This window comes from Patella vulgata, chromosome 5 (genome assembly GCF_932274485.2).
Source record: "Patella vulgata chromosome 5, xgPatVulg1.2, whole genome shotgun sequence".
Classification (NCBI taxonomy): Eukaryota; Metazoa; Mollusca; class Gastropoda; family Patellidae; genus Patella; species Patella vulgata.
The window spans coordinates 58,006,049-58,032,816 of NC_065883.2; the positions used below are offsets into that span (position 1 = coordinate 58,006,049).

A 26,768-nucleotide genomic window follows, 5' to 3' on the forward strand; every position below is an offset into this window, starting at 1 on the left:
TTCAATTCTGGAGCGCTTAATAGGTCACAATTATCATCGGATTATTTTGAAATCTTAATAGACTGTAAATAAAATTAATGATATTTGAGAAAGTACATGTAAAACCAAATATTGATTTATTGCCATTTCAAAACACGTTTGTGGGCGCATGTTTTGTTGCCTGTCAACGTACTTGATAAATCATTTAATTTCTTGTTTTGTTGTGTAGTCATCAGTAAATCTTATCTCAATCTAAATATCTCTATGTGTCACTTCATGGATCTCTGATCTGCCCGAAAATCTTTATCTCAGTACATGGATCTTGTGTCAGTCCAATGATATTTTAGTTCATTGATCTGTCCATAAACCTTAGGGCAGTCCATAGATCTTATATAGATTTTCAAACTTTTTATCTGGTCAAAATCGTATAGCATTTAAGCGATTTTTTGTATAAAAATGATAAGTGATCTTATATTAAAGATACATTATGGGATATTAGATAAGGAGCTGTTAGTTCTCACTATAATAGTTAAAAACTAGATGGTGTATAGGGAATATGCTGAAAATTTCAATCCAATTGCTTCACTCTAAGTCGAGAATACCTTATTTTAAAATCTTTGTAGACTTGATTGTCGATGTTAGCGCTGTCACGATAAGTAACAAAGTCTCGATTATCCATTTTTGCGTTTAATCATCAGCGGACGTTGAACAGCAGATGTGATTCAAATCAATTGAAAGTCGGATAGATAAGATAGCATCGAGAGTTGATTATGGTCTTTTCATGTCTTATATTTGTCCATAAACCTTATTATTTGTCCATAAACCTTATTATTTGTCCATAGATCTTATATCCTTATGTGATGTGATCTAGTATTTTATGTAGCTTGCACTAAACATGGTACACTATTTTACTACTAAATCCTCCCTAGAAGTTCTCGTGTATTACAGAATACTTTTTAAACATAAATAATTCGAGAAATATACTACATATATGTAAGTTTTATTAATAACAACATTTTCTATAATAAATAAGCACAATGTCTATATGGACTGATAAATATATACATATTTACAGAGATTCATAATTTATAGTTATATCATTCTAAATATACATGTATAGGCGAGGTGGCTTTAGTTTAAGTTGCCCTTCTTCAGCTAAATTGCTATTTTTTTAATTCGATAAAATATTTAAATACGGGTGTATGGAATTATCCGCTTGTATATATTGAAGTATAAAAACATTAGAGATGGGAGACTATTTAATTACAATTCTTGTTTTGTTTTTGTTTTTTCGTTTCGCTATTTCTCTTTTTTACACAACCTTAAAAAGGAAAGAAACGAAATTAGGTTATCGTTATTACACATGCTATCCACTTAATTATACCAGTTTGGACATTTTATCATCTCCTCTGTTCAGACACACTTACAATACTGTCACAAATACAAATGAGAAACGCGGCATTTGGTGACACTGACTGGATATTTTGGAATGGCTACAGTTTTTGGACAGAAAAAAGTTTAAAATGCCATGAATGTTTAATGAATGAGTTTCCAATGAGTTTTCTTGAATCGAAGAACGCAGGTTTTCTAAAATCATGTAACGTTGCCTATTGTCTATTAAAGGCGAACCCAGTATGATTCACTATACATTATATCTTGGTTAATATTCACAAATCTCAAACTTGGGTGACACCCTATGTTAATCTTCTTTAATAGAGCCAATCCAAACGAATCATGGCGCATTTTGGCCGGAATTATCTCTAAACTACAGCGTACAGTATGGCAAGTCCACAGTTTAAAAATATATTGCTGGTTATAAACCGTCCGTATAAATTCCTGATGTCATTATTCCGCTATCATGGTCAACAAGAAGCCTAGCTTCTTAGTAATATAAATAAACCCGTGTTAAACAACGCACGATAGTCTCCGAATTTTGTTCATTGTAATACTTTCATAATTCATGAAAAACGCACATTTTCGTTCATGCATGCGCTTGTACTATATTGCACCGCCCGTTCACTTCCTGTGCTATACTTGTATGGTCCATATCTGTACTAGATCGTTGAGGAAAACATATCATTGCGCGCGCTCTGTCTTCTGCCTCGCTGTCAGTAATATCTGTAACGTCAATGTTTTGAGAATTAACGTCATCATCGTCGTCTGACATATCAGCATCGTCGAATTCGTGGTCATCGTCACCGCTAACAGTTGTGTCCGAATGTTTGCTCTCTTTACTGTCGGATTTAGATTTATCGTCCTTTGACTTGGAATCATTCACCACTTTTTTGCTTCTCTTCCATTTCATACGTCTGTTCTGGAACCATATTTTAACCTGCAAATATATTTTACAGATTAATTTAGCAATCAATCAAAAAAAAAACAACGCAAAAATATATCCATGTATTTCCATATTCTTTAATATGACCACTATAAACTTTGTCGTGTGTACCATAGAATATATTTCCATTTGGCTAGCAAATTTATATTTATCTTGAAATAGCTAAAGCTCCCTGATTTAGGCAACATTAAGGTTTGATAAGGGCTGTTCGGGTGAGCAATTTTTGTTTTTAAAAAAAGTAAGCAGATGTCGATTAGTGTACTAATATGATTTACTTTTTACAGTTTATGACGACTTTGGAATACAAAATCGGTTATATCATATCATTAGAGTTGTCTAAAATGTTCAACGAAGACAGATTGCCATCCCCACAAACATAATCAACATATAAAATCAAGTGAAATTTATAATTTTATATTTTCACCCAAGTCTGCTATAGATCATTTTACTTAAATTGAAGTTTTAGCATTTGGGTGTATTATAGTTGACACAGACAATATTTTGATAGAATGCACATCATAAAATCAAGAACTACAAAATGTTGATAAAAATCTTGCATGGGCAAATGCTGAGACCGAATTTATGTTAGTACACAGTGACCTATAATAATTGGAAACATTCCCTTTACAATACTACGTATTTATCATCGTTAATCAACGTGTTCCTAAATTATTTGTCTTTTTGCTTATTTGGAATTTAAACTTTAATACCCTTTAAATGTTTGCTTGTGTATTGCTTGAATGGATAATAAATATTAATACCCTTTAAAATGTGTGCTACTGCTAGTATAATACACGCGTATGTTATAATTATTTGTTTCTGTCTTTGATACTCAGTCTATATTTACAGCTAGCCTACACTGGTATATGAAGTATTTTAATTGGACTATTATTCAAAGTAACTTGAAAGATTGTCACTTTACAAAAGATAATCCTATTTTAATCTTTTGATAACATTATTTACATTATGATAATTATCAGTGACTTTCCTGTTTAAACAGATGAAACTGTAAACGGGTGTGAAAAATGATATTAATATTGATAACATCAAAGCATAAATTCTTCACCGGTCTCAATCCTGTCGGGCCAACGCGAGATGCCAATTGACAAAACGACAAATCGTGTTTTATATCATTTAAAACTTTAGCAACGGAAATGTTTATTTTCATTAAATCTTCATTACAAAGCAATTGAAGGAATAATACGTTCATTAAGTATCGTTATAAAGCCATTCATCCTCATTTCAGATTTCGCTTGATGAAGAGCCAAGATAAGTCTTGGTGATAATCGCTGAAGAATTATCAATCGGGTCGTGAAATAGTTACCGTTTGTCTTCATTAGATTCCATACAACATGACAAATAACAAGAAATTTATCACTTAAGTCACAGATAAGGGATTTCAAATCAGTCATAATCATATCTCGGTGGTGAGAGAATTCATTTTGTCTTCCTGTGATCATCAACCATTTGCACCAATTCATTATATTTAATTAGCCGTTGATATGGCAGAAATTGCACATTTTCAGCTCAAAAAATGGAGATTGTTTTTTTTTATCAAGATAGCAGAGATATGATGCATCGATGATTTAATAAGAATTATATTGTAGAACGTCATGTAAATTGAATTAAATCGTGAATATTACACGGTTTATACACCAATTTGTAAGGATTTTATCGTTGGCAATTAAAGAAATTGTCGAATTCCAAAGTTCTACAAAGTCAATTGCATATTAATACTGGTCAAATTAGACACACAAAAATTGTTGCATAAATCTCCATAACATTTTTTTGAAAATATTTAAAACGGTTTACACTCTGACCCATGAATGACAATCATAATTACGATGAGATACTACGGATAGATGTGAAACGGAAAGTTCAATTAAATAACCCCGCCTCAGAAATTTGGACGGTTATCACGTCTGCATAAAACGTGCATGTCCTAGCATAACCGAAATTTGAAAAATATGTACACACTATTATGTATCTGTCGTAAATCCAAATTGGTCGGGTGTGTCTCGCTATCTTTAGTTTGTCCAAATTGTCTACTGAAATCTAAATGCAATTTCAGCTTTATTTCCAAATCCAGACATTCCATTGCCGCGCATATTTCAAAAACACCCCAGTCACTGCCCGTGACGTTGGTCAATCACAAAAAAAAACACTCTTGTGCTGTCTTGACTTGTGGCAACCAAAACAACCATTGACTATACGAGTTATCAAAAAAGGGCGCCTTTCTTTAAAAGTAAACCAAAACACACGAAAAGAACCCCAAAACTAATACCTATTTAAATTGAAACGAGTTGATGCTGAGCTGGTTAAGCCTAATAAAGCCAAATATGAGCTGATTTGTCTTTGAGTGTAGAAAATATAGGCACAGTGGTATGTTGTGACAATATTGAACCAATCTAAATCTACCTCTTCGACAAAGACATCATTTTGATATTATCATTGTTTTACGCAGCAGGTATGATAGTTTGGTAGCCTTTTTGTACCGTAGCAATGCTGGGTTGACTCTTTAAAGCTCCATACAAACACCATGACCATGGGGTATCATCGAAACACAGATCAGGCATTGTAACCTATATTTAATCACGGCTTATAGATAATACCCTATGGCGTATTTAGGAGCGATTTATTGTTAATTGTGTGCATTTTGCCCGATATTTGTTAATGGTGACAGTCTAGCGATAAGCGAACGGTCTTTTTATCTATAAATTCTGGAGTCTGTTCGCTATAGTACCCAGGTGTGTGTCGCACGTAATGGAGGCGGTTCAGCTACCGCGAGTTTTCGTGCCTTCACCAAGATACCCGTACTTTTCACCCCTATGTTACTGGTAAATGGGTAAGCTTGATTTGTCTACCGTGTCATCAGCACAAAGCCGTTGTCAACATATTAACTTAAGTGATAATCTACGTCGATAAATCGCACCATTTATGGGGGGTTGTTTTTCGGCTATAATTAATCTATATTTCAACAAGCAAATTAAGTTGTTAAGAAGGACTTGTCGTTGATAAGAACGATCACACGTTGTAGATTGGTGTATTAAAATCTGTTTGTCTATATAGATACATGTGGATAGAGAAACGTATATATCAGGACATCCCCACATATATATTGTGTAATCACCAAGGTGATGTCTTCTTATCATTTTCATTAATTTCTCTTTGATGTGGATTTTCAAGTAGCTAGGGAAAATGAGCCAATGATAAACGGAGTAGATTGCACAGATCGTTCTTTAGTGCTCGAAACCAACTGTACTTTATATATTTGCGAGGGTTAATATCATAAATTTGAGATCGGAGATTTAAGGAACTCCCCGCAATGAAATGATATGGGGTTTAAAGTCTTACTTTTCTGCCCCATTCGAACTAATGAAAACGGACATACGCCATGCAGTGTGCAATGAGCAATACCACGGCATATACTCTTATTTCGAATTCCAACAGTCAGGGGTTCTTTTACGTGCACAACAAGTGTACACGAGATCTCAGTTGTCGTCGCATCTGAACGGTTTGGTGCCGTTCCTTGCGAGGCCCTCCATCTTGAAATACTGACATTGACAACGGAAAACTTTCGCAGCCCACACCTGGAACGAACCCGGCCTGAACTTCCAGGTTTGCGTGCCAGTGTCGTATACTCATTGAGTCACCGCGGTTCCCCTACCCATAACCATAATGGATATGTTACTCAATATGGACACAAACCACAAATGTAATATTAAATTTTGAAATAAAAGTGATGATTTTAATTTTTCAATTATCAGTGCAGCAATATATCTAAAACTCCAACTTATGGGGTATACATTTCACCAGAGCGTGTACATTCTATAATGACTTCTTGACAAAAATGCAAATAGTTAACAACTAAATTATCGAGACGTGGCTCTAAAACAGCTAAACTTGTTAAAATCTAATCACCGAGACATTACACTACACCACAATCAAATTATCGAATGGTCTAACGCTTCGAATCATATAAGGTCTGTCATTGAGTCAAGTTGTATGGTTTGTTAGATCCCAAACAAGTAGGGCCACCTGTCTAAATGGGGTTCATTCGGCTCATCTGGTTGTACCATTGTTAGATCCGAAATGGCCTACTTTGTGTTGAGTAGACGTTAATAAACCACCTAATGATGACAAGAGAGTCATAGTAACTGCATTCTATAGCATTTTGTCAGTGAGTAAGAACGTTGGCTCGCTAACCTGTAGGTGCCGTGTTCAATCCTCGCGTTAGTTGAAAAGGTTGAACGGGATTTTCCAGCGTGGTTTTCCCTTGTCAGTAGTGCAGGACTGGGGGCATGGCAAGAGACAACGTATAATCGTTCAGATGGGACGAAAACCGAAGCCACGTGTACACATTGGCGTGCACGTAAAAGATCCCTTGGCAGTTGGAATTCGATATAAGAGAAAGCCATAGCGCCACTCTCCGGGCAAAATGCCCCTCATAGCATACTGTATGGCATATGCCCGTCTTCATTAGCCCAGTAGGAGCAGAACAGTAGGACGTTAAAACCCAATTTCATTTCTATATTTGCCTTTTAATCTGGGTTATAGTGACTGTCATGTTAGTTAAGAAAGCGTTCATATTCGATTTATTTTGAAAAGAATTATTTTGATTAATTCCTCATTTGTTAAAGGGTATATATTTATACAAAGTTCCTTAAAAGTCTTAAACTTGAAATCGACTAAAGATTGTTTTGAGCGCTCAATACATCAGTAGATGAGAGCGGAGGCTTCTGTGTGACTGCTGAAGGATGACACAGGTCCAGGAACATAAAGATGCGTTAGCTTCAATTAATAAGCTCTTGAAACTTTCATCTTAACGAAATTGACACCTTTTTAATCAAACTCTATTTGATTGATAAAAGGAGGGCGTGTGGTTAAACGGTAATCACGCGAGATTATTCGTTAACTGGTGCGTAAAAGTAATCAGTTTGCTAATGGACATGTTTAGTCGCTTATGACATTGACGAAAAGATAAGTTGCTTCAGATAGCTGATTAAACTTCTTTAAAGGCGTGAGATGCAGAGATTAGATCGATTTAAACGTAGACGTTTATAAAAATTTACTGGAATTTATTTGGCTTGCATGGTATATTAACTCGTGATAACGGTATTTAAATGTCACTTTAGTCTGTAGGGAAAATATAACATTTTTTGTGAGAAAACTAGCTCCTTTTTTATTTCCATAATATAAAAAAAAGTTTATCGACATTGTTTTGATTTTTATTTTCAAAAATGAAATTCTCTGCAAAGGCTTCAATTCAACATCGGAGCCATAATGTATCACAGTGAGTAAGGTGCGGGTTTAATAACTAGCAGGTGCCGGGTTCGTTCCTGTTGGTGACCGAGAAAGTTCCCGGAAGGACCCGGAATGTTCTATTGTGGTTTCCCCTTGTCAGTGGTGCAGGACGGAGGGCTTGGCAAGGAACAGTGTTTAGGCGTTACCGTTGACTGTTGGAATTCAATTGCTGTCTGGGCAACATTTTCTCCATAGGACACTGTATAGCGTATGTCCGTCTTCATTTACCCGGTTGGTGCAGAAAAGTAGGACGTTAAAAGCCCATTTCATTTATTCATTCATTCATGTTTAACACCTATTTTGTCTTGAAATTTGCTATTAACTAAAAGTAAGATTTAGTAAAACATCAAAATATGTTATTTTTTTTTTATTTTTTTTTTTTTTTTTTTTTACTAAGGTTTGATAATTTTTAGTTTGGTTTCGGAAACAAAGGAGACCACGAATATTAGTCCGCTTTTTCTAGATTATGAAATATTTATGAACAAATTCACAAGCTCAATAAAGTTTGTGCACATATTTCATTAACAATACATTTGACTTTATCACACAATAATATTTTCTTCTATTTAGTTATATTTGTCAACTTCCGTGACAGCGGTTTGTACTCAAGACTTTGTTTACAGATTCGTCAATAAAATCATATTTTGCCAAATATGGCAATCAAATAAAAGAGAAAAGACGACTCTTTGTTGAATATTTAGCATTCTATCCGAGTAAATTCACATTTCATCGCCGTGAAAACTCCAACGAGGACGATCATGTTTGAGCAAATCGATGTATTTGCATATTGTTCATAACTGTCATACATAACTGATGAGAGGGTATAAGGGGGCCATTGTTAAAGAATGGCTGACACGCTGACCAAGGTGTCGGTTTGGGCCAAGGGAAGGTCAGGTTATATTAGCAAGGTAAACGATTGAAAACGAACATTATCCCGTTAATGACACGTCATGTTTGCTCCGACATTACACTGTCCTCAATTGCAACTCGTGCCAGCTAGTGGCAAATTTGAAAAATTACAAGAAGGTCCTTGCATGTGGGCCCGACGCCATTTTAGTTGGGATCAAGCAAGGGGTTCTCTGTGCTCGAGGCGCGTGCCTTCATGCCTTTACCACCGATATGAAAGAAAGGGAGACAATAGATGCTTTGTAACATTAGTTGATGTTGTCTTTTAAGTGGCTAGTATTTGTTGTTTAAACCTAGAAGACCGTGGACGTGACTTCTCGCCATTGCCAACCAGACCCTTGTAACATTTCAAGCACCATTTACACGCGCTTATTGGCCTATTATGTCCTGGAGTAGAGACTAGGCTTGTTTCAACGCGAACTTTCTGAAATCCTCGCAAACATTTCATTTTTCAACCGATCTCTTTCAATGATTCCTACCCAAATAATCGCTTAAATTAAACATTTGAATGGAATAGTTACCAAGGGTTTGTTATCGTTTATAAAGAGGTTCGGTCTATTGTACCCAGTCTTAATGTTTGAATAAATTTACCTTTCTTTTACAACCACGTGGTCGCAAATAGATGTAATAATCACGGTTGGAATGTTTACTGGTCTTTTATTGTTTTGAACAGAATTAAACTTTGGTTTAAGATTATTGTTGTTGGCCATTGTTATTGGCTTTTTATTGACGAACTAATATTATTTTTACAAAACTTGGTTTAAGATCATTGTTGCTGGCTTTGTATTAATAAAGTAGTACTATTATTATTTTTACAAAGCTTGGTTTAAGATTATTGTGGGGATCACGTGGCTAAGTGGGTAAGACGCTAGCTCGCTAGCCTGGAGGTCGGGTGTTCGATCCCTGCATTGGCCGAGAAAGTTCATCCAGATTTTCCGGCGTGGTTCTCCCTTGTCAGTGATGCAGGACGGAGGGGCTGACAAGGAAAGCTGTCTAGTCGTTCGGATGGGACGAAAAACCGAGGTCCCGTGTACACATTGGCGTGCACGTAAAAGATCCCTTGGCAGTTGGAATTCGATATAAGAGTAGGCCGTAGTGCCGCTGTCCGGGCAAAATTTCCCTCATAGCACACTGTATGGCGTATGCCCGTCTTCATTAGCCCAGGTTAGGAGCAGAACAGTAGGACGTTAAACTCCATTTCATTTCATTTCATTTTTAAGATTATTGTTGTTGGCGTTCTCTCGATGACGTAATATTATTATTTTTATCAAAATATATCATATCAGTCTGATGAAGCATCATCATTGCTGTCTCCCTTAATGCAGTAACCCCAAACCTCACGTTGTGTTTTTGAAATTTTGAATAACATTTTATATCCCCGTTGGTTAAAAGTTGTGTTTTCTAGCTGGAAGCTCAGTTTTATAACTATTTATATAATTTTGTCTGGCGTATCAAAAATTAGATTTAAATTGTATTTGTAACCTAGCAATTCTCTAGTTGTTAACTAGGGTTTCTTGAATAAATTGACATTTTTAAATTTTCAATCGAATAGGCATGATTAAGCTAATAATTGTTGGGTTGGGTTTTTTTTTTTCACATTGTAGGTGGTCACAAGGAAGGATTTGATTAAAAAAAAAAATAATCGGACAATGTTAACTGCATGAATTGTTATTGATTATTTTTTGACGATAATATGATTTTAGGACTAATTAATAAGCATAATATTTATTTGATTGCTCCTTACCTGTGTCTCTGTAAGCATCAAAGTTGTGGCGACTTCAAATCTTTTAGGTCTTGAGAGATATTTATTCATTTTAAATTGTCGTTCTAACTCTAGTAGTTGTTGTGATGTGAAAGCGGTTCTAGGTCGACGTGATTTACCAACTACACCTCCTCCACCTAAAAACACAAACAAAAAATAATTATTAAGCTTCCTTTGGGGTCACTCAAGTGACAGCAGGGAAAATGACGTTTTCGAAAATCAAAACGTTTTTGGGGCATAGAGCGAATACATTGAACTATCTCGACTAATTGTAACCTGAATCTGACAATGTACGGTTTATAATGTCACCCGAGATTGTACCCCGAAGAAACGAAAATCACACACGTGTCCACGTCGTGTGCTCTTTCAAAATGTCGGGGAGTGGAGGAAGGAGATGGGAATAATCAAGTTCTCTTGCATATTTAATTGTCTGAAATTTATACAACCCTAATTAAAATGCAATCAAATCACTAAATTGCTTGGTTTGTAATTCATAAGATTTACAGTTTAGCAAAGTGGCCTTTAAGAATGTATTAAATAACGTATCAGTAAAATTTACATTGCGATTTAGTTTTAATATGGGTTTTATCTAATTCCGTATTATGGTGTTAGACCACCATTTCAGAATAATGAACACATTCGCTGGATTATATGAAATGTAAGTTTCATATCAATATAAATCACTCTATTTAAAACGTAAATCGTTATGAATCGTCAACTTAATCATTACACAAGATGGTATTGAACACGATAATTCTAATAACGTGCTGATTTTCTTGTATGGAAAAGACATGATGTCTGGAACTGGGATCTCCTCCTTTTACTTTTATTGTCTGATCTCCAATATTGACAACACTACCATATTAATTTATTAATTGATAAAGTAGTATCATATAATATGGTGTCATAAAATTATTAAAGAAAAGATTTTATTTAGCATTGCAACTAATATCATTGTTTGAAGAGATCAACCAAAAGCCGCAAAAAGAATAAAATGGTCAATTCCCTGACGTCTTCGGGACGGTTATGGGATCTGCGAAGGCGCCGGATTTTTTAAAACACCATCCTTATAAACAGTCTGTGCGTGAAATTCCCCTGATCTGTAAATCGTGAAAGCTATTACTCAATTATTTTACGCCACTTAACACTGATTTAGTCCACATCCCGGAATGCTATGATTAATTCATTGCAGATACTTCATGACACATTCAGGATAGGATGTGAGAGGTTCCCGGGTCCATTTAATCATTGTAAAAACTTCACGCCTTAACATCAATATAAAGAAATTTCTCTATTGAGCGTAAAATTAGGTGGCTAGCGGCTGGTGTTCTATTCTCTTGAGGCCCTCCGCCAGCCCAAACTAATTTAATCACGTTATATCTTTATGTTCACTAATGACTTAATATCATTTTCGACTCGATGACATCTTATTATAAGATTGCTGAAACCATTTATACGAATACAAATCATCTCAGAAAATAGACTATTAGCTTAACATTCGATAAGATGTTTTCCGCGCGTAAGAGCAATTTTTCGCTCGATTACTCGCTTTGTTGATAAAGGAGAGTATTTATTTTCCGGCGGGCAGGCGGCAATTGATGTTGGCAATAGCCTGTCAAATACAGTATTAATTCGCCTATATTTATCGAAAGCGGGGAATTAAATGAAATGCTTCACTCCCCAAGCTCGCGTCAAGGCAGTAATAGCGCTATATTCATTTGATTCATGGTGACCATTTCATTTACTTATGTGTTTAAGTGCCGTTAGAAGGCAACGTTTAATCAATTATCGCCTCGCGTACAAAGCATTCTGCCAGAAGATCGGTAAAGTTCAGGCTGCCAAGAGCGCCCTAATCAGGCAAATTGCCTCGACGGTCAATTCACGAAACAAGTGTTTGTTTGAAGAAATCTTCGATTATCGGCCTACAGCGGCCTAAACGGCAGACCTTTTAAATAAGTTGGCTTTTAAACGCCCGACACTAATAAGAAATCACCGATTTACAGACGCGACTAGAAAATTTGTGAGTTTGGCGAAAAACGATTATGGCTTTATAAAATCGATGAAGCTGAAAGATGTTGTTATTAGAGTTTGTGGATACCGTTTGTCGGGATCGCGATATCAATGAATAGAGGAAGAAATTGAAAACCCCGCTCGATCAGGGGAGGGTTAGTCTATTGGATTAAAGAGGAAACCTATATGACGAGTTGATGGGCTGGAGTGAATAGAATTGGGTAAAGAGCGAAATTAGATCGGCGAAGGCGAGTCAAATGGATTGGTCTAATGGGTAAAAATTGGCATCGCGTGTCCATCTACAATACCATTCAACTAATAAAGCACGCAGTTTAATTTGCTGTATCGGTGAAATTCGGTCGCATCGGGGCGAGCTCAATTCGCTAATTTACCTCATCAACTTGTGCCAAAAGCACATCAGACAAATTTTCTCTTGTTCGCTTTCAGCGGGGAACCATGCGTTATTCAGACGGCCATTTATTTGATAGAGTTGCGATCTCTTTTGAGTCTCTATGCTTTCAGATGCTAATCACATTAATCTAGCCCGGCACTCGCTAGGGAACTGCTTGAATACAAATCGCCAGTAAATGTAGCACGGAATCACACAGTAGTTTGCCTAATAGCAGCCAAATTGAAAATTAAATTAGCAAATTGCGATCTTTTTGAAGGAAAAATGCCGGTTTAATCTGGCTATGATGATTGGAGTTGTTGACATTGGTTGATGAGTTGCTGAGATGCAGCTGGCCGGGGGTACAGTCGTGCTAATCAACTTCTCACACAATTACCTCTCTCTTGGGTCTATGCAATGTTCCTAACGTATTGAGACAGACCAGAACGTGCAGCATCCTACTATATCTCACAAATAGCCATTATCGCTGGTTAACTTTCGTTTAATTAAAACTAATGAAGCAGAAATTAATACCATTGCGTAATTCAGAAATTAAAAATTGAAACTTCAAAAAGGCATGAAATATTAAAAAGGACTATTTTTTGTTTAGTTGTATCGTGTTTCATTTCAATTAAAATCATCCAAGAGCAAGAGGTCATATGATTTTTGAATTTTATTATCTGAGGTTAAAGCAATATTGGACCGAAAGAAAAGTTGTTATAATTTCAAGAAAAACAAACACGGTTTAGTTTTACTTCAGTCTCTTTTACAAATTCTTTTGTCCGCACAACCACGAATCTGCAAATTTAATTAATTATCAATAAATTGCGTTTAAATTTTCGTCCAGAATTGAATTGGATTTCCATTCAAACAGAATGGATGAGGTCAAAAGTAGTATTGCTTTAAATAGTTTTGACCTCAAATAAAGCGTAAGCCAAAGGGGAGATAATTACAGCTTTATTTTCGTTCAATTGTGGATAAAATTACAAGGTAGAATCTCCAGACAACAACCAGAAACAAATTCAAACACGGCTTCCGTTTATCCTGCTTCGATAATTTCTTCACTTATTTCTAAAGAATTGACCCAAAGAACTCCCAGATTTTGTGTGGTGTTTTGTATAAATTTTTAAGGATTTTTAATATTGAATCATGATATTAGGCGAAAAAATAACATTTTATGAAAATCAGATACCAAGTTACATCTTACTTTTGACCTCGCTAAAGTGTTAACCCCTAGGGGGTAGACGTACTGCCCTATTGGAACCCGTGTTAAAAATAGGAAAAGTTCCATGGGCTGAGATTAGGGTAACACTCGAGTGACACTAGTGTTTGATTCACTTCACTTGTTACACGTGAATGTTACAAATTTGGTTGGGGTCAAAACAGTGAGTTACTGTTAAGTTTTCAGGAAAATAATTAAGTTTTAACTGCTTGTCTCACATGAATCATATAATTGTCTACTTATAAAGCATTTAAAGGTATATAGAACAAACTAGTTATTATAATTGGCCATGATTTTCAATTTTAAAATTTGATATTTTTTCCATAGTGTAACCATTTTTCTAACCTGAACATCAATTTAAGACGCTCGGTTCAACTCTTTTACTGACACAATCTCTTACATCGTATTTGTAGACGATGCAATTTTGAGGTTTAATACAAGAGCTTATTATAGCTGTTACTGTGGGATAATACTAATATTTATTGTTTTAAAACAAGATGCTGGTTAGGATAGCCTCGTATTTAATGTTGATGACACCGCATCACCTGCGCATCTGGCTGATTACATCATGACTCAAATACCTTCCAATTAGTGACCTGCTTAAACAAATGCTGCACCAACACACAACAATTGACACTCAATCGAGAAACATTTTGTTCCACTTTGTGTGTTTTTAAATGGGAATTCCTCGCTGTAACACTGACAATGTTCTTTCATTAAGCTATTTAAACGTCCCCGTATGTAGTTTGGTTTGCGCATACACAGCGGGTCAACAGACATGGCCGCCCATCAGAAAGCTATGTATGCCCAGCACACGACAATGTTGAAATATTGGGGAGGTTTACCTGTTGAAACAAGGCGACAATTGAGGAGAAAAATACCGACCACGTGTAAGTCTCGCCTTGTCACACTTGTTAAACACAAGGGGATGACTCGATATGAGCCCTCTCTCATTGTCAACTCTCTTCTATGTCAATAACAAAACCACTCTGATACAAAATAGAGCCATATTTAAACTCATCCAAAACGAAACAAATAACTCATTTTACGACACTAATTTCTTTTAAGAAAAGTCAAACATTGTTAAGTTTGTAACAAAGACTATAATTGAACTCAAGAATCGTGTATACCTGCCAAAGATTATGAAGATGGAGCTTTTAACCTATTTTTTCTCAACATCTACCCATCCCATAAATTTGTCATATATTTACCATTTTAAAAATTGTTTGTACTGAAAGAGGAACAGTAACATTTTTGGTCTGTATTTCTCCAGGGGATCGCGGTGGCTAAGTGGATAAGACGCTGACTCGCTAGCCTGGAGGTCGGGTGTACGATCCCTGCATTGGCCGAGAAAGTTCATCCAGATTTTCCGGCGTGGTTCCCCCTTTTCAGTGATGCAGGACGGAGGGCCTGACAAGGACATCTGTCTAGTCGTTCGGATGGGACGACAAACCGAGGTCCCGTGTACACATTGGCGTGCAAGTAAAAGATCCCTTGACAGTTGGAATTCGATATAAGAGTAGGCCACAGCAGTAGGACGTTAAACCCCATTTCATTTCATTTCATTTCTGCATTTCTCCAAAAACATGGTCTTTCATCGGAATGGGGATATTTCGCTGAGCGATTGGTTTGGACACTAGAGCCATGAACAATTTCTGGTTAAAATGAAACTATAAAAGTTTTCAAGCCGGGTTTCTTCTTATCAATGGTAATTTTCAGTAGAGTTGGTAAAGATGGATTTCTAGTTCTTCAGGTAGTACAAGCTTTTTCAGTGCAGTAGGAGATTGGCAATCAATAACCTGTTCTGAAAGCCTTTCAACATCCTATTTCCACCCCTTATTTTCCATGTTAAAGCGTTGAAATTCTGATTCCAGGGATGGTGGTGGTGCAGAATTTCGTTTTTATATCGAAACAACTTAGCCCGGGACTCACGATGTCTAAATAGGATCTGAAGACTTCTTGGTAAATTTTCATATAGCTGCCACGTTTGGATTTACTTTTTCATGGGCAAGGTAACGCATGTTACCAGGGGTCCCATGCACACTTTAGCTTTAATGTCTTTTACTGGCTGCAGTGTTTTCGCATTTCTCGCCCGCCATATATTTTGCAAACTTGAAGTCCACTAAACACGCTACGCAAAGTACATAGGAGGGGCTAATTCTAAAATTCTAACCTGTAGTGTGCGCTGGACATAACTATCTTTAATATCACTAGCATATGTTAGTCTCAATATTATGTCCTAAGTACAATTAAATTGCTGAATTGTACTTTAAAGATACTTTATTCAGATCTTCTTCAATAACCATATACGATTATTATTATAGTGCATGATAATTAATTACCAGAACCTCATTTTAAATCTATTTCAAAATCCCCATACTAATAAAAAAAATAATATGTATAATGTCATCCGTCTTTAAATGATGTATTGAAATTTACATGGTTAGAGCCCTCGGTCAACAGATGTCAATTTTTATTATTGTATTTATGATAAGAAATACATATACAATTTATTTTCTTTTTTTCTTTAAAAAAAAACAATCCTTGAATAATCAATTAAACATGAATAGTTATATTTTTTGTAGTTGTTTCAAAATAAATATCATACATTTTAGAAATGTTGAAAAATTGCCTAATTATTAAAAAAAAATAGCATTACGGTAACATTTTAAAATCACAATATACATGTATGATTCAAATTTTATATCCTACTTTAATGAAGAGAACGAAAAGTTTGGTGAGATTTTCTTGTTTATTTTTCTAGATTCGATTTGAATGTATATTAAAAAATAGAACATAATTTCTATGAAATAATACATATTTGTGTGCAACCTACAAGGTTGGTATTCAACAATATAATATATACATTACGTTAAGTTATGATTATAATTCGCATTTTCTGTTTAATGTTAGGTCTGAAATTAACATTTGTTCAGACAGTCTATTTTTTTATGTTGAATGTACTTCTATATTTTTAATATTATGTTCTTGTGGCCACACAATACAACTCTGCGTTCCTTTAAATACCTTAACATTATGTCCAACAAATGCTACCCTATTTCTCAAAGCATCATTTTGTGACAGTGCTAGGACATGCACGACATCTCTCGCTAATGTGTGACTCCTGGTCCGTCCCAGAAACGGTTATTGTTACTTACATTCATGTAGTATTATATTAAAAATCAATCAGTATTTAGGCTTCAGTTTTAGATCGACACAGTTTTCAATATTTATTAACTCTAATTACTTCAATATTCAAGAATCGTAGCAAAAGAAAATAATATTTTAAGATTATGCAACCCAGAATATTTTATCATCATAAATCAGCCTTACTATCTGTTAAGAATACAATACATGTCAATTACTTTTTTTTAAAAGAAGCTCTCTGTTAAAAACAGCCCCCTCTCTCTCTCGAACACTATCCCTTCTTTATCTCCCTATGTCATCGGTCGCTGTAAATAAACATTTTTTAATTGTCATCTTATATAATAAATTGATATTCCAAACTATGTATTTGAGAAATGCATGGGTTCGTAATATACAGTTAGATGGCTATAATATGTTTTACACACTGCAAAAATGGAATATGATTTGCTTTATGTATAAACAACATCGATGCTACTTTAAATATACACCAGTTTTAAAATTCTTATAATTAGAAAGTACTAATATGAATGCAAAATATTAATTATATTACATTTTCATTTAGTTTGATAAAATAACACAAGCGACACTAGATGAGATGAATAGATATCACATATATTTGGATAATAAATTAATTTACAGTCCATGGAAATATGTCAACCAAGGAAGAAGTATGTCAAAATTGTCTGCGATGTCGGTGTAGGGTGAAAACAGACGCTAAATATATTTCAAAATGTCAACAATCGAGTTATACCCCCTGAAGGATAAAACGTTGTGCACATTAAATTTGAATGAATACTTTAGGCTGAATGCACAGCTATAACTTTAGTTGCGGTAGCACTTTACAAAAATATTAAAAGTCAAATATCTTGGTTATAGTCAGCTTTCGAATAAATACAGTAAAGATAATTTTAAAGCGCTAAACTTGAGAAATTCAAAACCAATAAAAAATTGATTGAAGCAAATCCAATCCTATCTGAATCTGAATCCGGATTCGATTTTGATTTAGCTTCTGCTTATTTCATTTCTGATCAAATTAGAAATCCAGTTCAGGGTAACGGAACTCCTGGATGAAATATTCCGACAACCATAAAGCGCAAATTCTTGAATGTAAATAACGAAATCCAGATCGGATAGTTATCAATCAAAGATGCCGTTAAGTACAAAACTGTAAAAGTAAGACGTTTGCATTTATTTTCTGCTGAAGAAACAAATTTTAAGGTCTGATAATTTGTACTTGGATATAATTTTTTATCGTGTTTTTAAATTATTATTTGTTGATTTCTAGCCGAAAAAGGCTCCAGAACAGAAGTAATTTCGCATGTTACTATATTGGGGGAGTATCGAAGGATATAAATAAACATAAGCTTAATCCAAATTTTGATAAAAGTTTTAAATGGCCAGTAAGTTAAATGAGGCAGTCCCTTTCTTTGATTTCGGATATGGGTAGACTGGCTCTGCATTAGACGTAGCAAAGATCTGTTGTTTTTTGGGTTTTTTTAAGTACAGCCTACAATGAAAAGTAAACCATGTGACACAGGGCAAATTGGCGTTGATTCACGTCCGCTTCCACACTGGAGATTCAAGGCATGAAGGGCCCAATCTGCTCAATGCATAGACTCGAGCATACAGGAGTAGTTGGTTCAATATCTTATTGTCTGACATGACCTTTTGGTACTTTAAAAACTTTAATTGTCAGTTTACAAGTTCACGCAGCTAACTGCTTTATTCACTTTCACATTTGCATTTTAAGTGTAGTTTCTTTGCTTTCCTAATTTGTATTTGGTGTGCTGTAGTGTTATTATGACAATGATTTTTAACAGTGTCCACGTATTTTAATTTTATGTAACAATTCGTAACAATTTAATTGAAATGTATATACTTTTGATAATAATAAAGTATTCCAAAGACAGCATTAGGTAAAAGATACATGTCAATCTCGAAAAGTATTTATGCAATACATTGAAAATATATCAGTTTCTTTTACAATATTCCAAATACTAAAACAAGACGTCACATCACACGCCCAACCCCTCTCGAACTCTGCGAGTGGCAATATTGGACTTCGTTGTACAATTTGTAGAGATTATATTAATTATCGGTTTAAAATTGATACAATAATTCCTTTGCCGTTAAGGTTGAAAATTAATATAATATATACCTTTAACGTAAAGGGCGTATCATTTGTGAATAATAACATAATATAATTTATCAGAACACCTGTGGCTTACAAAACATATTTCAACTAAGATATATAAGTTTAAACTAAGTCTCCAGCCGTGATTTAAATGTTTGAAGAGACATGTCACAGAAGGTCAAAAGTTAATTATAAGACACATTAAAATTACAATATTTTACTTAAGAGTGTCGATTTTACCGAACAAACGCCAAAATGTTACTTAATACTTTTTCAGATTTATTCACTTTGTCTTTATGAATCCGTAATTGGTTAATTATCAATTTGATTACATGATTTTATACACAGAGTTAATTCCTTTCTTAATAAAATCAACTTCAAACCAACGAGTATAATATTATAAATTTTAGCCGAATATATTTTCAAAATCTTAGAATTATATTGCAGTTAGCTGAATTGATTAATTATGGATCTAAATAAATAAAACGAAAAATTATTTTTAATATGGGAATTAATTGATGATTAGTTTTAGTGATATAATATATAGTATAAAAAAGCGTGTAGCTAATGTGGATACAACTTTAAAATATTGAATAGTTTTAATGCTGCTTAGTTACAATTTATGAATGATTAAGGTTTAATTTATGAATGATAATATAGAACCTATTTCAATATCCCTATTTTAAAATAACTGTGGGTTAATATACTGAAATAATTTTCATTCACTTGGATTGACTGGTGATTAATGTTTAATTTATGAATGATAGTATGAACCAGTTTCAATAACCCTGCTTTAACTGGGATTTAATATACTGAAATTTTTTAGTATTTTCATTTACGTGGATTAATTGGTAATTAGCGTTTAATTTATGAATGATAATAAATAAGCTTTTTTCAAACACCTGTAGATAGGAGAGCAAGCTGTAAACGACTGATAGATAAGCACCACTTCAAGCGATCCTTTAATCTGCTATTGGCATATTCAAGAGACAAAGACATCTCTTAAGCCGCCGCCTCTTATAACGTATGTGTGAGGGAGAAACAGGGTCTTAAGGGCTTTTCATGACGAAGGTCTAGATGTAACAAAAACGCGGCGAAGATATCTTAAAGAGAATTAAGTCCGATTATGATACGAATAATTGTTGACTGGTCATCGGGGCTGATATGGAATATTTAAGTGCTTTTAAATTGATAAATCACACTATTGAATTAAAAGGTGGGTATACAGGTGTTCACGAACTCATTATATGAACAATAAATAGTTTATTATATATATTATGATCCTTATGAGATGTATATTTGAAAAGATAAGGGGGCCATTTATAAAATTTATAGGTATGTTTACTGTGAAGGCTATGTTTACACAACATCAATGAAAATATATAAGTCATATAATAACTAATATTTATTGACCTCTTTCCCACAATAAAATTTAGAGTTAGAATTAATAGCGCACCCTCATTGATTTTACAATGAATATCAGTTGATGTGTAAACTCTAAACATAATTCATTTTGAAAAAAAATTCTTCAGTAGGTTCTTTTTCTTTAACTTTCTTATCGCTTCCTGAAACAGATTCAATAAATTGTGGACTCTTACTTTATAACAGAAATTGTTCAGTGGGGTATTTTTAAATTTCGGCACCAGCGGAGAAATAGATATGTGTACTGTTTCGATATAGACGAAGATCAACCGAGTCCCGCGTCAGATAGACGACTTAACAAAAATATTTCTTCACACATGGATGAAAACCACGTTGGATTACAGATTGCAATCTACATTTATGATCAGTTCATAACCCCATGGATGATCAGTTGATGACCCCAAAATTTAGTTATGAATTTTTATTATACCACATACAGCATATCTTAAACTCCATTTTTTTCAACCCCCATTTCCCATTTCAGTCGAAGGATAAAGTCTTAAAAGACGTTGAAAATCAGTGTCTTGTCTGCAGTAATTTAAACCTTTGGAAATTCTTATAATTATCCAATAATTGAATGTTGTATAGAAATATGCCATATTCACTTGACAATACTAAAAGATACATTATGTGAGACTAGATAAAGAGCTGGCAGTTCCCACTATAATAGTTAAAAACTAGATAGGGTATTTGCTGAAAATTTCAGTCAAATTGATCCACTCTGAAACGAGAATTTAGCGATTGAATTTTCGGCCTAGCCTTGATCATAATTATTAAAGTCGGTACGATAAAAAACATAGTCTCGATTATCCAATCTTTTGGTTTAATCATCAGTGAGCGTTGAGCAGCAGATCGGATTCAAACCCATTTCATGATTTAATCATGAATGAAAGTTGAGCAGCAAATCGGATCCTAATCCAGTAAATATCGCAGGCTAGCCATGACATCGGGGGTTGATTAATGTCTAATTAATAATTTAGATCAGGCCTAAAGAAAGACCTCCAATAGGCAGATTTAGCTCTTGCATAATGTATGTTTAAATAGAAATAAGTATAAATGTAAATAGAAAGCTAAATAAAGAATAGAAAGTCAAAACAAATGTGAATTGTAAAATATGAAATTAAAACGGAAGTCAAACAAATGCATCATGTCAATTTTAATACACAAAGAAATCACTATTTGCACATTGCTTTTGTTTAATTATCGAGATTTGTTCATCTTTAATTATCAGGATTGTCAAGTCTTTCTTTGCGAGCAAACGATGTAATTGTAAATGGCAGGTTAGTTTTTGAAAAGTCACTTATATTATGTAAAACTGTGGCATGTTTTATTTTCTGTTAGGATATTTCTACATGGTATATATAACGCATACATCTTCGTTAATAACACATCGTTATATAGAGAACAGATTGTGACCATATTCAAGTCTTTCTCATTTCACCGACAAAATACTTTAAGTCTTTTCAAAGATATGGAAATGTGCTCTAATGAATCTACTGTTACACATTAAGGGACCGTCTAATCGACGAATAGGCACAATGGCACGATTAATCGTCGCTTTATCCTTTATTATTGTCAAGACATCGTTCTTTTCAACGACCGTTTTATGGGCAAGTAATTTGATGAAAATATGGGGTCATTAATGCAAAACCTTGTTAATTAGTTGCTAGTGATCAACTAAAGAGTAGTTGGGGATATTAGTCAATAATGACGAGATTGCCCTTTAACCCTTAGAGACGTCCACCGTCTAGCAGAAGGTTATCGGATTAATAGTTCCAAGTGCTTCTTCACAACTACTAATAGAACTAATATACATGACTAATCTCTCCCCCTTTACCTTTCAATTAGTTTTATTTGCAAAATGTTTACAGAAACAGTATCATGCCTATTAGCATTACAGAAAATGTCACTCATCTCAATAACAAACAAATCGTGTGTCTACGTGCATATATACAAATAAAAAACAAACATTTGTCGGTTATCTTCCGACATCAGTGTAGTCAAGTCCATTCTTGCCCTCCTTATGTTCCCTTTTAACCCAAAAATGCAAATGAAAACACATCCGCATATAAAACTGGTGTCGTCTACGTTAGATTGAGTGGGAGTGAAAAAATATTATGAATAACCTAATCGTAATCCTTCTTTAAATTTCTTTTTTTTTTGGGGGGGGGGGGCGGATTTTTGTCATTTGAAAGTCCATTCTTGCCCCCCTTATGTTCCCTTTTAACCCAAAAATTGCAAATGAAAACACATCCGCATATAAAACTGGTGTCGTCTACGTTAGATTGAGTGGGAGTGATAAAATATTATGAATACCCTAATCGTAATCCTCCTTTCAATTTCTTTTTTTTTTCTTTTTATTTGGGGGGGGGGGGGGGCGTTTTTTTTTCATTTGAAAATTTTCCATGACCCCACAACCGTTTGTTTAATATCTTAAATCTATATTTAAAAAGAAATTTTATTGTTTCCTGAATTTTGCTTATTAGTATTATTTATTTTCCTTTAATAAATAAATTACTTTTTGTATTAATTTTTGGATTGGGGATATTTTTCTTTATAAATTCCAAAAATGAGTTGAGCATAAATGGTTTGATCATTATTGTTGTATTTTGTTGGGGTTATTTCTGTTTGTATGTTGGTTGTTTGTTTGTTTTTGTTGTTGTTGTTGTTGTTCCTGCTGTTGCTGTTTTGAAAGAAAATAAATAAACCCTGAATTCATTTGATCTTTTTATATTAAAGATATTTCATTAAACAAATAGTTAATCATATAGGATATAATGTACTATCATTATATTTAGAGTATTATAAATATTTTTATTTGTAATATCTACTTCTTTATTTTACATATATATAATATCTTAAAATTTATCATGTAAAGTATGTAACCCATTACTTACAACCACGTATTTGTTAGATTATTTGTAAATGTCAATAGTTTTAGCCATTTGTGTTCTAGCGTAAACACAAGCATGTAATGAGTGTCTATCGATAACCCTAAAAATAATAATTTATGATTTCACAAGTGCATCTATAAAATATTAATGCGTCACTATTTATGTTAACAGAAATTCATTGAATATTTTTTTTCTCTCGATTAGAAGATTTATAATTTGACAATTTTATTGCTTGTTTTCCCCAAACGAAACTGTAATGATTTGTATGTATTATGAAATTAAACGCCGGCATTTATATTTTATATGGTCAATGTGTGACAGGTTACACATTCAAGGAAATTAAATATATTGATAGTTTAAAATACAAAATGAAACAAATAAATAAATAGTGGAAAGAATAGCAGTTAATAGAATTTCAGAATTGAACGAAAACAACCACTGAAATTAAAAATATTTTATTCACCTACAAATGCGACGGTGAATGGTTATCAAAATAAAAATAAAATAAACACACATGAAAATATTTTTTAAAATGTGTATTTCATTTTAATTAATGCGATGATGCACCAATAGAAATTATATTGATACTAATTAAAAGTATCCATATCCCTAAATCGATATTTAATCAGTGGCACTGTTTTCATGACAGATGTGTCCATATCCAGTAATATTCTATGCATTAAGAAAACTATAAAGAAGACTAAAATTATTTTGTCCACGACACTATTATTACAATAACCCAGAACACTATAAAATATAACACATTCAAACACCATAAATTAAAATATGATATACATGCTTTCTGTGTTATGATTAAAACAAATTCAAGTAAAAGGTGTTCTAAAAAATCAAGATAAAGGTACTTTTTACTTTATAAAATTAATAGAAATTTATTATTTGAATAAAGTGAAAAAAGCAAACAAAAAGAAATAAAAATAATATTAATAAGACACATAAATAACATTTTCTCCATTAATAAAATTAAAAAACAAAACTAAAATAAAATGTACTTAATGTGTATTTCATTTTAATTAATGCGATGATGCACCAATAGAAATTATATTGATACTAATTAAAAGTATCCATATCCCTAAATCGATATTTAATCAGTGGCACTGTTTTCATGACAGATGTGTCCATATCCAGTAATATTCTATGCATTAAGAAAACTATAAAGAAGACTAAAATTATTTTGTCCACGACACTATTATTACAATAACCCAGAACACTATAAAATATAACACATTCAAACACCATAAATTAAAATATGATATACATGCTTTCTGTGTTATGATTAAAACAAATTCAAGTAAAAGGTGTTCTAAAAAATCAAGATAAAGGTACTTTTTACTTTATAAAATTAATAGAAATTTATTATTTGAATAAAGTGAAAAAAGCAAACAAAAAGAAATAAAAATAATATTAATAAGACACATAAATAACATTTTCTCCATTAATAAAATTAAAAAACAAAACTAAAATAAAATGTACTTAAGTATCTAAAAATATAAAGATATAAAAACCAAGATCGTTCTAAACTTAACTTGAAACACGTAATACCACAATCAACATTACAAAAACAATTGAATGATAATACTTACAATTTCCTGGATAATCCACAACTCTAGACATGTACATGCCAGACCTTGCCAACCATTCTGCATAATTCAGTCCTTGAAGTTGAGCTAATTTAAAAGCTTGTTCGGCCGGAGTATGAAAAGCACTGTTCGACAATAGAGGAACTGGGGACGGGGAGCAGTTCTGTCCCCCATAAGTATACAGAGGGTGTCCTGGGAATATTCCATGCATGCCCATGCTCACCGACTGTAACATAGATGGGTGCTGTAAATTTAAAAGTCCTGGGCGCGGTATAAAACTATTAGGTGACAATCCCATCCCAGTTGGAGACAAACTGGAATCTGGACTGTGTGTTCCTGGATGACTTGACCCCGAGGATGAGGGTCGGGGAGAACAGCCCCTGGGTGATGACATCGGGTGACGTTCCTGGGCAGGTGTTTTGGTAGTTCCCTTTGATAACAGGGCTTCGATACTAAAAGATTTGTTGCCTTCCATGATGAATCTCTGTGGTGATGAATCCAATACAACTATATAAAAACACGTGTTTAAATTGTGAGATTTTTAAAGCATCAGTGATTATAACTCGTGGCCAGATTGCACCGTCTCAAATCTTAAAGTGTAGAGTGTAAGGATGATAATAACAATAGGTTACTCAAAGAGAAAAGCGCCCCTCACATTATTTCTAGCGGCATAATTAGAATCTCGACTGGGATTGGCTATCTTGTGTAAATATTCGCTGTATCTTAGAATAGCGCGTGGCAGCTCAAGACGTTGCATTCAGTGATTGAAGCAGATCATTGTTGACAAATAGCCCAAAAATCAACTTTAGATCAGATGTCGCACACGGTCATAGCAAATCTTCCATTCGACAATAGTTGCTCATTTGTCCTAAAAATTTTACTTCGCCAATTTCTATCTCAAATAACACCATGATCTCCACAATCATCGATTTTAACAGTTTTGTTCCTCGGACCCCTTCCTTCGTCAAACAATTATTAATTTCTCTAATATCCTTAATTCCATTAATCAGCTCTGAGTCTAAGTTTACTTTTCTAGTCTTGCCTTTCCTGTAGGTTGTGGAGTGATTAGGAATTAGCCCGAGCCGCGAGCTTCTTGCTGATCGAAAAGGAAGTGAACTTAGCGGCGACCGTTATCAGAAGCACGATTTGTAAGCAGTAGTTAAAATTAGTGTCACAATACTTTCAACAAGAGATAAGAGGGGGTAGGGGATATTGATAGGTGGACTCGAGAAACCAAATTAACACGTATTCGCCCGTAATTACACACTATTAGTAATAAATGCACAAGATAGGAAATAGATTGGAGCTCCTTTTTGTTGGCATCGCCATTGTTCAGGGCACGCACTACGAGGCCGGTAATTGAAATCCGAAAAATCGCACATTTTTTTCTTTAACTTCTTTAGAAATGGCACCAAGAACACCTGGGTAGCGGGTTCACAGAAAAAATAAGTTTTGGCACAAAGTTTTATCGAAAACATGTTAGCAGACGATCTTTTTGCGGTTTTCTCATCATGTATTTGTTTTTTCGTTGTATATACGGATGCTCCTGAAATAACGGCTACGAAGTTCCGATCCATTTTCAAAGACAGTATTAATGAATGGAAAATAAATAACGCTGCACTAGTCATTCAGTAGAAAAAGAAAAGCCAGAGTAGCATGTTTCC

General features: G+C 34.0%; 1 protein-coding gene across 1 annotated transcript; it reads right to left on the bottom strand.

The window, feature by feature from the left end:
• Positions 1-1,080: 1,080 nt before the first annotated feature.
• LOC126820774 (motor neuron and pancreas homeobox 1) lies at positions 1,081-26,197 on the bottom strand. The gene is made up of 3 exons (XM_050548893.2): positions 25,108-26,197; positions 10,272-10,426; positions 1,081-2,311 (listed from the first exon to the last, which is right to left on the bottom strand). The coding sequence occupies exons 1-3, from the start codon at positions 25,577-25,579 to the stop codon at positions 1,961-1,963; spliced, it is 978 nt and encodes a 325-aa protein (XP_050404850.1). The 5' UTR covers positions 25,580-26,197; the 3' UTR covers positions 1,081-1,960.
• Between the last annotated feature and the right edge of the window lie 571 nt (positions 26,198-26,768).